The sequence below is a fragment of the Setaria viridis genome, chromosome 5, assembly GCF_005286985.2.
Source record: "Setaria viridis chromosome 5, Setaria_viridis_v4.0, whole genome shotgun sequence".
Taxonomy (NCBI): domain Eukaryota; kingdom Viridiplantae; phylum Streptophyta; class Magnoliopsida; order Poales; family Poaceae; genus Setaria; species Setaria viridis.
In genome coordinates this window covers 16,873,717-16,889,349 of record NC_048267.2, presented here as the reverse complement: position 1 = coordinate 16,889,349, position 15,633 = coordinate 16,873,717, and the positions used below count along the sequence as shown (strand labels likewise).

Here is a 15,633-nt window from a genome sequence, read left to right as displayed (position 1 = left end):
GCGAATTAACACAGGGTTCTGCAATTAGTTTTATAATTAGCTCATGTTTAGTTCTCCTAATTAGCATCCGAACATCCGATGTGACACTGTTAAAGTTTAGCACCTCATATCCAAACACCCCCTTAGTACCAGGTGGTGTTACGACCCGCTACTAAAAGGTCTAGAACTCCATCACATGCGTTGCGTAGGTGGAATGACAAGGAAGGCTCGCGCGAGGTTTGAGGTCGTGGGTTCGAATCCCACGGACCGTGCATGACGATTTTTTGTGCAAACAAGTTAGAACACCAACCGGTACTAAAGGGATGCTTTAGTATTGGTTATTTGACCCGGTACTAAAGGAGCCTTACCTGTTGTACAACCAGTACTAAAGGGGTTGACCGGTATCGAGAGTGGAATCCGCATTAGTGTCAGGTCCACAATAATCATCGATATAAGCCTTTTAACTACATAAGAAGAAGTCAGTAAGGTCTCTTTGGAGATTAAGCTATGGTCTTTTGCTGTACATACACACGGCATTGCAGTGGCCTTTGGACCTAGAAGCGGCACACCCTATATATATGGTAGACACAAGTAGATTTTGCAAGAGCTTGATCACGAACTTCAATGTAAAGAACATGTATACAAAATTAAGAATCGCCACAATACAATACTCTCTGTATAGGGAATAGTTAACTCCATGTCAAGAGAATAGCTGCGTTGAGGCTGTTTCTGTTGAAAACGTAGACCAAAATAGAAGGGATACACCGGCCTAAGATCAACAAGAGATACTGGCCAACTCAGATCAAGCGCGGCAACGCCGCGTCAAGTTTCTAGTGTTATTTATTTGCCACATGGTTTCCTAGAAAATGCAAGTCTCGAATAATGCATATGCAAAAGACAATAGTTTATTGGATTATTTTTGTGCTACAACATTGGAGAGACAATTTCGGGGAGCTCCTGAGTATCAAAATATTGCAAAAACACGCCGCATAAAATGATTTCGTATGACCGTGTGAATTGTTTACCAAGCAAGTGTCTACAACCGTAAAACAACAAGAAGAAATTCAAAGATTCCCGAGTGTCTTACAGTGGGGGAATGACTCCGTTAGGGCAGCACCGAATTGTTAAGCTGTACCTTTCTTGTGTGCTCTCCATTTGCCACATGAATAATCTCGCTTAGGGAAACGGTTTATTCACACGGTGCCTTATATATCGTAGACACTCGGGTGTAGACATCAAGTTTCCTGACTCGACGTCGTCAAGTGTTGTTTGTTGGTGCTAATTACTCTCGAGGAAGTTTCTTCGAAGTGTACTATTGGTCCCGGGTTGGGTATTGGTTCCGAGTATTTGTAGCACCACGGAGTTTCACAGCTTGTAGTGTGTGGAATGTTTTTCCTTAAGGACATATCAAAATGCTCACTCCCTAGTCCTCCAAATGTTTGTGGAAGATTCATTTCCTCCCTTTGATTTCTTTTGTTGATGCTGGACCATGTATTAAACACTCTGTTTTGAACATAATTATGTCTAGCATAAGAGAAAAACAAACTGGATATTTGATATTCTGCATGCATCCTATAATGCTACTCATTTGTTATAAGGTTCGAAGTTTTTTTTAAAGAAGTTTTTTTTGGGTAACCTTGCCAGGATGAACTACCTATTTGGGACTCACGAAAATGCAAACTTGATTCCCCTATGCAACTCTGCGTTAGGTTCTCTGCAGAAACATTTTGATAGCCCAGTTTGGCATAGGCCTGGCCTCCTGGGCATGCGTAACTGTTGGGTTGTGATCCAAATTCTTGGGCTGAAGTGAAGCGGGCCGAAGCGAAGCGACCCATTGTGTTTAGAGGGACTACACCATCTATTAGTACCATATTGCTAATAGACGAGGCTGTGGAGGTTTTTCCTCCCTATATATATGGACCACCTCCCTCATGGAAAAGATGCACCATAGACTTCTATACGGGAAGGTCCCAAGTTAGGGTATTCCCAAGTTGTAAATCTCCATTGTAACCACACCCAGATATAGTGAAGATTGTTGCTGGCTGGCGCCCGTGGTTTTTCCCTCTCATATTGGGAGGGTTTTCCACGTTAAATCTCGTGTCTCTCTGCGATTGATCTTGTTTACTTCGTCGTTCCTCCGCCATCGCGTACAACAAGTAGTACCAGAGCTGAGTTTTTCACATCGGGGCAACACGATGGCGTCGATGAAGTTTGATCTACCGCTACTCGACTACAAGATGAGATTCTCGCTGTGGAAAATGAAGATGAGGGCGATACTCGCCCAATCACAGGATCTGGATGAGGCGCTTGTTTGTTTCGGGAAGAAGAAGAAGGAAGAATGGACTCCTGAGGAGAAACGTAAAGATCGTAAGGCTCTATCGCTCATTCAACTTCATCTTTATAATGATATCTTGCAAGAAGTGCTGCAGGTGCAAACTACTGCAGAACTTTGGTTGAAACTGGAATCGATCTGCATGTCAAAAGATCTCACCAGTAAGATGCACATAAAGATGAAGTTGTTCTCGCACAAGTTGCAAGAAGGAGGATCGGTGATGAATCACATATCGGTCTTTAAGAAGATCGTGGCCGATCTGTTGTCCATGGAGGTAAAATTTGAAGATAAGCATTTAGGTCTTTTGTTACTATGCTCACTGTCTGGTTCATATTCAAATTTTCGTGACACCATATTATTAAGCCGTGGTGAACTAACCCTAGCGGAGGTTTATGAGGTGCTCCAAAGTAAGAAGAAGATGAAAGGTATGGTGCAGGGTGAGTCGTCGTCCTCCAAGGGCGAAGCGTTGCAAGTCAGGGGCAGATCTGAGCAGAAGTCTTACGACAACAACAATCACGACAAGAGCCACCATGGTAGAGGATGTTCAAAGTCTAGGGATAAGAAGTTCTGCAAGTACTGCAAGAAAACAAACCACTTCATCGAGGATTGCTATAAGGTAAAGAATAAGGAGAAGAGGAATGCCGCATATCAACAGAAAAATAAAACTGAAGGTAATGCCTCTGTGGTCTCTGGTACTGATAGTATTGATTCAGGAGATTGCCTTGTCACATTTGCTGGTTGTGTTGCTGGTCATGATGAATGGATACTCGATTCGGCATGTTCGTTTCATATCTGCATTAACAGAGAATGATTTAGCTCTTATAAGCCTGTGCAGAGTGGAGATGTCGTACACATGGGAGATGGCAACCCATGTGAGATCGTGGGCATTGGATCAGTTCAGATTAGGTCACATGATGGCATGGTTCGCACGCTGGACGATGTGCGATATATACCAAGGATGGCAAGAAATCTCATCTCCCTCAGCACACTCGATGATGATGGGTACAAGTACTCCGCTTCAGGTGGAGTTTTAAAGGTATCAAGAGGTTCTCTCATTTACATGGTTGGTGATATGAATTCTGCCAAGTTATATGTGCTTAGAGGAAGTACTTTGCATGGTTCCGCTACGGCTGCTACTGTCTCTGATAATAATACTAACCTCTGGCATAAGCGTCTTGGGCACATGAGTGAACTTGGTATGGCAGAATTGATGAAGACAAACCTGCTGGATGGCTGCACTCAAAGTAAGATGAACTTCTGTGAGCACTGCATTTTTGGTAGGCACAAGAGGGTAAAGTTCAATACCGCAGTACATCGCTCCAAAGGTATACTTGAGTATGTACATGCAGATTTGTGGGGACCTTCTTGTAAGACCTCGTATGGCGGTGCAAATTATATGCTAACTATCATTGATGATTACTCTAGAAAAGTATGGCCTTATTTTCTGAAAGGTAAAGATGATACATTTGCTGCTTTTAAAGAGTGGAAAGTAATGATAGAAAGGCAAACTGAGAAGAAGGTAAAGCTGCTTCGTACTGATAATGGTGGTGAGTTTTGCTCGCATGAATTTAATGATTATTGCAGGAAGGAAGGCATTGTGAGGCATCACACCATTCTGTACACTCCGCAGCAAAATGGTGTGGCTGAGCGCATGAACAGAACCATCATATCGAAGGCTCGTTGCATGCTGTCCAACGCCAAGATGAGCAAACATTTTTTGGCAAAGGCCGCCAACACCGCATGCTATTTGATCAACAGGTCGCCTTCTATTCCACTCAACAAGAAAACTTCTATTGAGGTATGGTCTGGTACGCCTGCTGATTATTCAAAGTTGAGAGTTTTTGGTTGCACTGCTTATGCTCATGTTGATAATGGAAAATTGGAGCCTAGAGCTATTAAGTGTCTGTTTCTTGGTTATGGTTCTGGAGTAAAAGGATATAATCTATGGAATCCTAAAATAAGAAAGACTTTCATGAGCAAGAGTGTTATTTTTAATGAATCTGTGATGTTTAATGACAATTTGCCCATAGATATTATACCAGACAGATCTGATGATGAGCAGCAAAATGTGAGCGTGTAGGTGGAGCACATGGATGATCAGGAAGATGAATTTGTTGATGATACTATTGATACTGTTCAACACTCACCTCTTGTTTTGCAGCAAGACGATCAACCTATTGCACTTCGCAGAGCAAAGAGGAGTTGTGGCCCTCGATCCCGATTGATTGAAGAGTGTAATTTGATTCATTATGCTCTTAGTTGTGCTGAACAGGTGGAGAACACTCATGAGCCGGCCATGTAGAATGAAGCCATTATTTCTGGAGACCGCGAGAAGTGGATCTCAGCTATGCAAGAAGAGATGCAGTCCCTGGAGAAACATGGCACATGGGACGTGGTGCGTTTGCCTAAGAATAAGAAGACCGTGCGTTGCAAATGGATCTTCAAGAGGAAGGAGGGTGTATCTCCTAGTGAGCCTTCGAGGTTTAAGGCAAGGTTAGTAGCTAAAGGCTTCAGTCAGATTCTAGGTGTTGATTACAATGATGTGTTCTCCCCAGTTGTGAAGCATAGCTCAATCCGTACATTCTTTAGCATTGTTGCTATGCATGATCTTGAGCTTGAGCAGCTAGATGTGAAAACAGCATTCTTGCATGGAGAGCTTGAGAAGGAGATATACATGAACTAGCCAGAAGGGTTCATAGTGCCTGGTAAGGAGGATAATGTTTGCAAATTGAAGAAGTCCTTGTATGGTTTGAAACAGTCTCCTCGTCAGTGGTATAAGAGGTTTGATTCATTTATGTTGTCAAATAGCTTTGAGAGATCTGATTATGATAGCTGTGTCTACATTAAATTTGTTGATGGATCACCTATATACTTGCTGTTATATGTTGATGATATGCTGATTGCTGCCAAGAATAAGAAAGAAATAAATGCATTAAAGGCTCAATTGAGCATAGAATTTGACATGAAGGATCTTGGTGCTGCTAAGAAAATTCTAGGTATGGAAATTACTAGAGACCGTGCTTTTGGTTTATTATTTCTTAGTCAGCAAAATTATATTCAGAAAGTACTCCATCATTTCAACATGCATGATTCAAAGCCTGTTAGGACTCCCATTGCACCTCACTTTAAATTGTCAGCTTTACACTGTCCTAGCACTGATGAGGAAGTTGAGTACATGTTCAAAGTTCCATATGCTAGTGCTGTTGGGTCTTTGATGTATGCCATGGTTTGCTTTCGTCCTGATTTATCTTATGCTATGAGTATGGTCAGTAGATATATGGCTAATCCTGGTAAAGAGAATTGGAAGGCCGTTCAGTGGATTTTCAGGTACCTGCGAGGCACATCGAATGCTTGTTTGAAGTTTGGCAGGACTGAAAAAGGACTCGTTCGCTATGTTGATTCAGATTATGCTGGTGATTTGGATAAGAGAAGATCGCTCACAGGTTATGTTTTTACCATTGGAGGTTGTGCTGTGAGCTGGAAGGCACATTTGCAGGATGTTGTTGCGTTGTCCACCACTGAAGCAGAATATATGGCTATTTGTGAAGTAAGTAAAGAGTCAGTTTGGCTAAAAGGTTTGTTTGCTGAAATTGCTGGAGTTGATTCTTGCATTAACCTATTTTGTGACAGCCAGAGTGCAATTTATCTCACTAAAGATCAGATGTTTTATAAGAGGACAAAGCACATTGAGGTTAAATATAATTATGTTAGAGATATTGTTGCAAAGGGCAAGCTAAAGGTATGCAAGATTAGCACTCATGAAAATCCTGCTGATATGTTCACAAAGGCAGTTCCTGTTGCGAAGTTTGAGCTTCGCTCAAGCTTAGTTGGTGTTACTATTTAATCCAAGAGGCTATTTGACACCGAAGGTATTTTCTTTGTTTGTTTTAGGGTAAAGGTTTGTTTTATGCTACAAGAAGAAATTTGTTTCAAGGTGGAGTTTGTTGGGTTATGATCCAAATTCTTGGGCTGAAGTGAAGCAGGCCGAAGCAAAGCGGGCCGAAGTGTTTAGAGGGACTACACCATCTATTAGTACCATATTGCTAATAGACAAGGCTGTGGGGGTTTTTCCTCCCTATATATATGGACCACCTCCCTCATGGAAAAGATGCACCATAGACTTCTATACGGGAAGGCCCCAAGTTAGAGTATCCTCAAGTTGTAAATCTCGATTGTAACCATACCCAGATATAGTGAAAATTGTTGCTGGCTGGCGCCCGTGGTTTTTCCCTCTCGCATTAGGAGGGTTTTCCACGTTAAATCTCGTGTCTCTCTGCGATTGATCTTATTTACTTCGTCGTTTCTCCACCGTCGCGTACAACAATAACGGCTGGGAATTGGCCAAATTCTCGGCTAACCCTTAGCTAGTCGTTTCATCGCCCTGAACTAACTTTTTGACACAATGCAAGAAGACATAACTACAACGTATATATATACTAGTTCTCAAAAAATTCTTACAGATCCTATCAGGAACTACAAGAATTTCTGTTATCTTTTTTCCTTGATGAGAAGACACAAGAATTCTGGCTTAGCATGTCTTGAGCATCGGAGTGTCCGCGTATGGCCCATTCAGCACCCCTTGGGCGATGATGCTGTATGCCTTCTCCGTCATGTGGATGCCGTCCCAGCTGGCGAACTTGCCAGGGTTGCCCCAGATCTTTGCCGTCTTGTCGCAGCCTTTGCCCGTGTGGTACCGGCCCTCGCCGCCGCAGCACGAGACTAGAGGATCATCGATGCCTGTCACGCCGCAAATGTCCCACGATGAAAAGAGCAGATTGGCGTTAGTTAGCTCCATTTCAAGGAGAGGATTATAACATTAGAATCATCCGCGACTTACCGTATCTCGTTGGGTTCTGGACGAACTGCATGGCGGCACCGAAGTAGTCGGCGAAGATGATCTTGACACCGGCGTTCTGCAACCGGAGCCGGGCAACCTCCTGCTGCAGCAGCTGGTTGTGCTTTTTGGAGAACTCGTTGAACCAGACGAGGCAGCCATGCTCGTCGTAGTCCGTGGGTTTGTTGCTGTCGAACATGCCCAGGTACTGCGGCACGCAGCCGATCGGGAAGTTGCCCGGGACGAGCACCGCCTTGGCGCCGAGGTTGATCACCTCCTGCACGGCGGCACCGATGCGGCTGACGACGTCCGGCATGTACTGGCTCGGCGTCTCCCTGGGATTATTGCGATTGAAGAACCAGAAGTTGTAGTCGTTGCCGCCGATCTCGCCCATCACCACCAGAGACTCGGCAAGGAGGCTCTTCGCCGCAGCTGCATGCATGCCAAACAGTTGATCGCCAAGAAACATATATAAAATTTATATAAAAAAGGTTCTTGATTCTTGACCCAATACACGACGTCAGGTACGTAGAACGGACAAGCTTACCGTCTCCTGGCGTGATCCGCGCGAGCACCTTCTTGAACGACTGGAGCTGCAGGTCCAGGTGGGATGCCGCCGGCATGGCGAAGTTGTACTTAATCTTGTAGTAGTCCCAGGACAGAGCCGTGGATCCTAGCACGGCGAAGTTGGCGCCGGTCGGGAACTGGCCCGACCCCTCTTCGGGTATGCTCGGCGGAATCAACGGCAGGCCGAGCGCTTGGGCTGAGACGTACGGGTGCACGGTGAACACAGAAGAACATGCAATGCACACGCACGCAGCCAATGGACACTCACCGTAGAAATCGACGATGACACGGCCGTCGGAGACGCGGCCGGTGGGACGGTTGAAGTAGGTCATGCCATACGGGAGCTCCTTGATCGGCGTCGGGTTGTTGCCCGAGGTGAACGCGAAGTTGCCAGTGTCGATGATGGAGTCGCCGAAGGCGAAGATGTGCTTGTAGCAGCCGCAGAAACCCACCGGAGAGTTGAGCAGGAGGACGAAGGAGACGAGGAGGATGGAGCTCCCCATCTGATGATCTGAGCACCAGTACTTGCACTCGTGCAGGGAGCAGGGTGCTGAAACACGGTGAGTTCCTACGATCTGATTCTTGTGTTGTGTCCATTTTATAGTAGAAGTTTGTGATCAAGTGTATCAAGATTTACCAAGTCAAGATTTACCAAGTGAGTTAAGGTACGATATCCCTCTTACCACGCTAAATCGAACCTGGCAAATTAAATATGAGAATATATGGGTAAATGTTATGGAGATATGGCGAAGATATTTACCAGCCATATGTGGCGCATGCATGTTTCAATTTGTTGCCTTACGTATACTTTGCCGTACCATATTGGCAGTACCATATTATTTGGGCATATCTTAATTATTTTACCAAACCAATTAGCTGCCAATAATAATCTTCTGCTCCAGGAGACATCGATCGACGCATATAGCAGTGATTTCATACCATGACAGGGTTTGTTCTCTCTTGAAGTTGTGTATGCGCGCGCGTGCTCTTTCGGTCACTTAATTTCTCTAGTCATTTCGAGTTATGGGTTTTTTTTTGCGAGAACAGTTGTGAGATGGCTTCTTCTGCAGTGAACTATAATTAAAGCTTCAAAGGTTTTTCAGTTCAGTAATACCTCTACAAGTTCTATTTTTTAGAAAATGGAATTATCTCCGGCCTCTACGACCGCACACATCCCTCTACAAGTCATGCAACAATTTCTTAAACAAGTCTGGCAACGATTTTATTCGAGGAGCATTAGGTCAACAATTTCAGAAACCTAATTCGACAGCTTATTGAGTGGTCACATTATAATGGTGGTTGACATGTTCTTGCTATGCGTAGTAGTAGGATGTTACACTCGGTTTAAATAATAAAACTGAAAGTTGATAACTATATGTACACCCGATCAGTTTATTCGTACATACAATGACTTTATCAGTGACTATCATTACAATACCATTACATAACGACACTTTATTACAAAAGGACCCTTTGTTGCAGTGCGGATCTTTCATCAAACCACATGTAGTCATTCCGGGGTAAGCCAGCCTAGTATGGAGTATAGATGGCCATTTGTGCCGCCCGGCCCGGCCCGGCATAGGCCCGCCAAAGCACAGGCATGGTGCCACCATGCCTGGCCCGGCATGGTGAAACCATAGTGTCGGGCCGTGCCGCCTAGCGTGCTGCACCCTCGGCCCAAGCATGGGCACATAGGGCCCATTTCATTCCGTGCCAGCCCAGTTGGCCCGTGGAGCTTGTCGGACTCGTGCCGGCCCACCGCCCGCTGACGGAGACTGCGCCGCCGTTGGGTGCCGTCCTGCCCGCCCTAACATCGACGCGTCACTACATAGGGAGTAGGGGAGGGGAGGAAGCACCCGCTCACCACCAGCTGCTCTTGCCTCCAACCCATCATAGCGCCGCCATAGATCCGCGGAGGAGGAAGAGGAAGGGAGAGGAGGGAGCCATGCGCCCTTCCCTCGCCAGTCGCCTCCTTGCACGCCACAAACTGCTCCTCCGGTCCATCTGCCACAGATCTGTGTGGGAAGGAAGGAGAGGGAGGGGAGGTGCAGCTTGCGGGAGAGGAGGGGGAGGGTTGAGCCTGCGGGAGAGGACGGGGAGGGGCGTGCCTGCGGGGTCGGAGGGGAGGGGCGCGCCTACGGAGGGGCAACTGGGCGAGAGAGAGAGAGAGACACGGGTGACGGTGTGGGGTCGGGTGGCGGCATCGGGGAGAGCCGGCAGCGGTAGGGTTTTTGAGATTACATTATATATGGGGGTGCATTGTTTTTGCGGGTCAGCACCGGGTAGGATGCTGTTTCACAGGCCGTGCTGGGCCGCCTGTCGTGCTGGGCTGGCGGCCCATGCTCGGCCCATGCTACTGGGACGGGCCAGCAAGGGCATGGAGCCCTCCGTGTCGGGCCAGGTTAGGGCCGAGCCAAAAAACCGGGCTCCATGACTGGGAGGCGGGCTACGGGCTACATGGACATCTATAGTACGGAGCATCAAAATTGAAGCCATCGTCTGCAAGAATCAAGATACTCCACCTCATCTTCACTTCAATAACAGCTAGGTGGATACAACAAATGTTGAAGGCAACCATATAGCAACCCTCATACGTCCATACGAGCCACCAACTGCCAAACCACCAAGCTCTACGAATCATAAAGAAGTGCATGCCACTCTTACTGGGAGGATGGCTGATATATTAGTGCTCCGTTATGCAAAGGTTACGTATTTTGCCCACGGCTGATATATTAGTGCTCCATTATGCAAAGGTTACGTATTTTGCCCACGGCTGATATATTAGTGCTCCGTTATGCAAAGGTTACGTATTTTGCCCACGAGACTTGATTCATGTTTACCAAAGGTAACTAGTCCCATATTACACATTGCCGAAATGTGTAATTGGATGTCATTACAAGGGTTTTACAAAGAGTTGTCCGATACTTATTTAGTTCATGCATGCCGTAGGAGCAATCCCGATACCCTCCTTTAGTCAGGGCAGCTCTACACTTTCTAGGGCCCTAGGGTGAACGTGACGACGTGGGTCCATAAGGCAAGATGCACATGTCGAAGCCCAGTGTACAACAGGATTTGCAGAGCATATGCGAATCAGGCAGGAATAAGAAGACTAATGTACAAGCAACTAACCATGTATGGGCCTCTCCAAAAAAATAAAAACTAACCATGCATGGGCGCTTGTTTACTTAGCTAGGCTGAGATGTTGTTCTTCCTCTTTTCAGTTAATTAGCTACGCAGGCTTGGGCTGAGGAAGTAAACATCATACATATATACTCGTATGGGCCTCTAAGTGGACTGAACCCTAGGCTGTCGCACTTTTTGCTCTAGCCCAGAGCTGGCCCTGCCTTTAGTTCATAGTAACCTTCCCTCCCAAAAGGCCATCATGATGAGTAGAAGAGCATAGAACCATTTAGTGCTTAATTCCTTAATTAATTGGCCAGGTGTAAAGCCCATTTAGATCTCATAATGGATCCTTAGAATCTAAGACAGCAACATGTAGGAATCTTCATTACTGAACTTAACTAAAATAGGATCGTTAACACCTAATTACATGAACACCAAGGAAAGGGATTGAGTAGTCAACCGGCAGAGATGGTGTGCGATGATCCAGCCATCATTGTCAGGGCAAAGGCCAGGGAAGGCATTGGTGCAGCCGACGGTGAAGACCATAGTCGATCTCCTAGATGGCGGTGTCCTTTAGGCCTCTACCTCGTCTGGTACGCGGTGGCGAGGAGGTCACGACGGCGGTGTTCAGATTGCTCCAGCGCCGCCTAGATCGATTAGGCATGTTGGGTGTGTGTGGGGGTTTAGGGGTTTTAGCTTAACCCTAAATCGAGTCGGGGCAACCCTTTTATTGTGTCGGATGATCTGGGACCGCAATCATGGGTCGGTTGCGCCTCCGATCAAGGCACGGATATGGACGCGGAAAAGACCGAGTCGGGGTTTATCCTCTTTTTTCGATTCTCCTTTTTCTCGGCCTTTTGACCGCTCCAAATTTTCCAACACAACCAGCACAAATCGTGAAGCACCAGATTGCTTGTTTTATTGCTACTAGGACAGCGGTTTATTCTTCTCCTAGTAGTCTAGTAAATCGATTGATGGATAATGAAGTGAGCAACGGGATGGTTTTACTCATTGATGGGAATCACTGTGTTTTGAATGAGCATTGCACGGAAACTCAAGCAGTCGGCCATGTCTGCTAGGGAGGTATTAGGAAGTATATGTGTATATTAGGATGTATTTATCCTTTCCTTGTACACTTGATGTATTCCTTTTACTCCAAGCCATATTGACCATATATATAGAGGTCACCCCCTCATTAGGGTGTGTGGTGTTTCCCATCTACTTCTCTACATGGTATCGCAAGATTAGATCGTGAGCCTCCTCTCCTCTCCCTAGCGCACGTAACCCTAGGGCGGCACTGTGACATCCTGGCCCAAGGCTTAATAGGCTTGATAGAATACTCATACCAATAAGTTGCAACTTCTTTTCCGGAAGCTCATCCTCAAAGAACTCCGGGGTTAAGCGTGCTTAGCCTGGAGCAATTTCGGGATGGGTGACCGACCGGGAAGTTCTTCCCGGGTGCGCACAAGTGAGGACAAAGTGCGTAGAAAAGACTTGTGTTGGTCTGTGAGGGAATTCTTGATATCCTAGAGAGCTGCCAGGTGTATGCGGGCCCGGCCCCGGGGGGGGGGGGGGGGGGGGGGGGGGGGGGCGGGACGCCACAGGCACCCCTCCTGCTGTGCCGCCACCACCCCCTCAGCTGCACCTCCTGTCGCGTGCACCCCCTCCCTGCTGCACGCCATGGCCACCCTCTCCTCCGCGGACTCTTCCGTGTCCAACGACGCCACCACCCCTGCTGATGGCTCTGTGTCGCCGTCTGGCACGGCTGTTGGCGCCGGTGGTGGCGGTTTGCATCTTATTCATGCTCCGCCACCCGTCATCCACCCCTACGCCACCGTCTCCATCAAGTCTCACGTTCCCATGACATTGACGATGAAGTCCTCCGCCTACACCAAGTGGGCATCTTTCTTCAAGTCCATGTGTGGCAAGTTCGGCCTTAAGTCGCACATCGACAGCACGGTGGCGGCCCGTCCCTAGGACCTCGACTGGGATCAAGCGGATTGCTGCGTCCGCTCCTGGTTCTTCGACTCCGTCGACGACTCCGTCCTCGACCTCGCCATGACCGACAATGATTAGATCATCCGGGATCTTTGGCTCACCATCGAGGGCCTATTCCGTGCTAACAAGCAGTTCTGGGCGATCTTCCTCAGCCACGACTTCCACTCCATGACATAGGGCAACTCCTCCACCACCGAGTACTGCAGCCGCATGAAGACCCTCGCCGATGCCCTCCGCGATGTCGGCCATCCTATTCAGGACTCCCAGCTTGTCCTGAACCTCCTCTGTGGCCTCAACCCGCGCTTCTCCAACACTGTTGACGACATTGCCAACTCTACCACTAGCTTCCCGTCCTTCGCCCAGACGCGGGACATGCTCGCCCTAAAGGAACTTCGCCTCGTCAATGAGGAGAAGATCTCCAACTCCACCGCCCTCCTCATCGAGAACTCTTCATCATCTTCATCCTCTGGCTATACAGGCGGGTGTCGCCTGCCATCTGGTTCTGTCCAGACTGGCGGCAGCGGCAGCAACAGTAGCGGTGGTAGCAGCGGCGGCCGCATCGGCGGCAGCTTCCACAGCGGTAGGCCCCCTTGGCCCACTGACCTATGGTTCTGCTTCAATCCGGGGCCTGGCTCCTATGGCGCCCGCAGTTTCCAGTAGGCCGGCAGTCAGGGCAGTGGGGGTTGGCACCCCAGTGCCCCTAGCCTCCTCGGCCCTCCTCCACAGGCCCACGCCACCTACGCCCCCGTTCGCGCCCTTTTAGACGCCAACCTAGGATCAGCTGGCAGCCTGGTTGCTGCCTTGAACCAGATGGCCTTGCAGAATGGCAGCTGGGTCATTAACTTGGGTGCAACCAGCCACATGTCATCTTCGGATGGTATTCTTCTTTCCTGCCTCCCTCCCTCTCACTCCTCCATGACTGTCGGTAACGGTCACACCCTTCCCGTCACGTGCCATGGCAACTCCACCCTAACCACCCCCACCTCCCACTTTCGCCTTAATAATGTCCTTATTGTCCCTTCTTTAATTCGTAATATGATTTCTGTTCGTCAGTTTACTAAGGACAGTAACTGCACCATAGAGTTTGATGCCTTTTGCTTTTCTGTCAAGGATTTTCCGACCAGATGCGTGATTCTTTGCTGCAATAGTGCCGGTGATCTTTACACCATGCCTCCAGCATCCAGCTTTGCAGTGCCCCACGCAGACCTCGCCATCTCCTCCAGTTTGTGGCATCTCCGTCTTGGTCATCCTGGTCCTACCGCCATCGCCACACTTAGACAGACTTCATCTATTGCTTGTAGTAAAGACATTCACACTCTATGTCATCCATGTCAATTAGGGAAACATGTGCGGTTACCTTTCTCATATTCTAGCTCTCGCAGCTCTGCTCCTTTTGAGTTAGTTCACTGTGATGTTTGGGCTTCTCCCATTGCTAGCGTCTCTGGTTATCGCTACTACCTAGTCATTTTGGATGACTTCTCGCATTTTCGTTGGACGTTTCCTCTAGTTCACAGGTCTGAAGTCGCCTCACACATCACTGACTTTTGCGCCTATGCTCATACGCAGTTTAGTCTTCCCGTTCGAAGTGTCCAAGCTGACAATGGGACCGAATTTGTCAATAAGACTCTCACATCTTTTTTGACTTCTCGGGGTATCCACTTGTGCCTCTCGTGTCCCTATACTTCTCCCCACAATGGGAAAGCCGAGCGTGTCCTACGCACCCTCAATAACGTGACTCGCACCTTACTCATTCATGCCTCCATGGCTGCCCCATACTTGCCGAGGCGCTTGCCACCACCACCTATCTTCTGAACCAGCGCCCCTGCTCTGCCGTTCAGAATGACATTCCCTACCGCTTCCTTTATTTCTAGCCTCCTGAGTACTCTCATGTGTATTCGGCTGTCTTTGTTACCCTAACTTCTCAGCCACGGCACACCACAAGCTTGCTCCTCATTACACAGCGTGTGTCTTCCTCGGTTATCCCTCCTCTCACAAGGGGTACCACTGCCTTGACTTGTCCACTCAGCGAGTCATCATCTCTTGCCATGTTGTCTTCGACAAGTCTATTTTCCCCTTCTCCTCCCACCCCACTCACCTTCCGTAGCTCGACTTCCTCTTGTCCAGCCCCTTTGATGCTCCTGCTCCCACCTCGGTCACCCCATCCTCGAACGTCGAGCAGCCGCAGCCCTCACCCGTTGTTTTGCAGGAACTCACTAATGACAACCGCGCCATCTTGGTACGTGGACCGACCATGCACCTCACTTGCTTCATGTTGTGGCTCATGATGTGGTAGAGTGTTGCTGGCTGCATCAAGTTCTTCAGGAGCTTTATGTCCCACTTGCTTCGACCACTATTGTCTACTGTGACAACATGAGTGTTGTCTACATGATAGCCAACTCGGTGCATCATCGGTGCACAAAGCACATCGATATTGATATTCACTTTGTCTGTGAGAAGGTGGCCTTGGGTGAGGTCCGGGTCCTCCATGTGTCGTCCTCTCACCAGTTCGCGAACATCATGATGAAGGGCCTGCCAACTCCTTTGTTTACTGAGTTTAAGTCCAGTCTGTGCGTCCGTGATCCTCCCACTTTGACTGCGGGCGGGTATTAGGAAGTATATGTCTATATTAGGATGTATTTATCCTTTCCTTGTATAGTTGATGTATTCCTTGTACTCCAAGCCATATTGGCCATATATATAAAGGTCACCCCCCCTCATTAGGGTGTGTGGTGTTTCCCATCTACTTCTCTACAGGAGGAATCAGGGACATCGGCACGCAGGAGATGAACAGGCAAGCGTG

At 47.9% G+C, this 15,633-nt stretch overlaps 1 protein-coding gene across 1 annotated transcript; it reads right to left on the bottom strand.

The window, feature by feature from the left end:
• Positions 1 to 6,839: 6,839 nt before the first annotated feature.
• On the bottom strand, positions 6,840 to 8,254 carry LOC117855208 (GDSL esterase/lipase At1g28600). Its single transcript, XM_034737506.2, has 4 exons — positions 7,981 to 8,254; positions 7,693 to 7,908; positions 7,149 to 7,577; positions 6,840 to 7,048 (listed from the first exon to the last, which is right to left on the bottom strand). The coding sequence occupies exons 1-4, from the start codon at positions 8,213 to 8,215 to the stop codon at positions 6,840 to 6,842; spliced, it is 1,089 nt and encodes a 362-aa protein (XP_034593397.1). The 5' UTR covers positions 8,216 to 8,254.
• Positions 8,255 to 15,633: the final 7,379 nt, after the last annotated feature.

Excerpts from the sequence above, each read along its gene's own strand:
- LOC117855208 (XM_034737506.2), bottom strand. The coding sequence starts at position 8,215 with ATGGGGAGCTCCATCCTCCTCGTCTCCTTCGTCCTCCTGCTCAACTCT. Across the intron at positions 7,909-7,980 it reads TGTCATCGTCGATTTCTACG|CCCAAGCGCTCGGCCTGCCG; the intron begins GTGAGTGTCCAT and ends CGTACGTCTCAG. Across the intron at positions 7,049-7,148 it reads CCAGAACCCAACGAGATACG|GCATCGATGATCCTCTAGTC; the intron begins GTAAGTCGCGGA and ends GCGGCGTGACAG.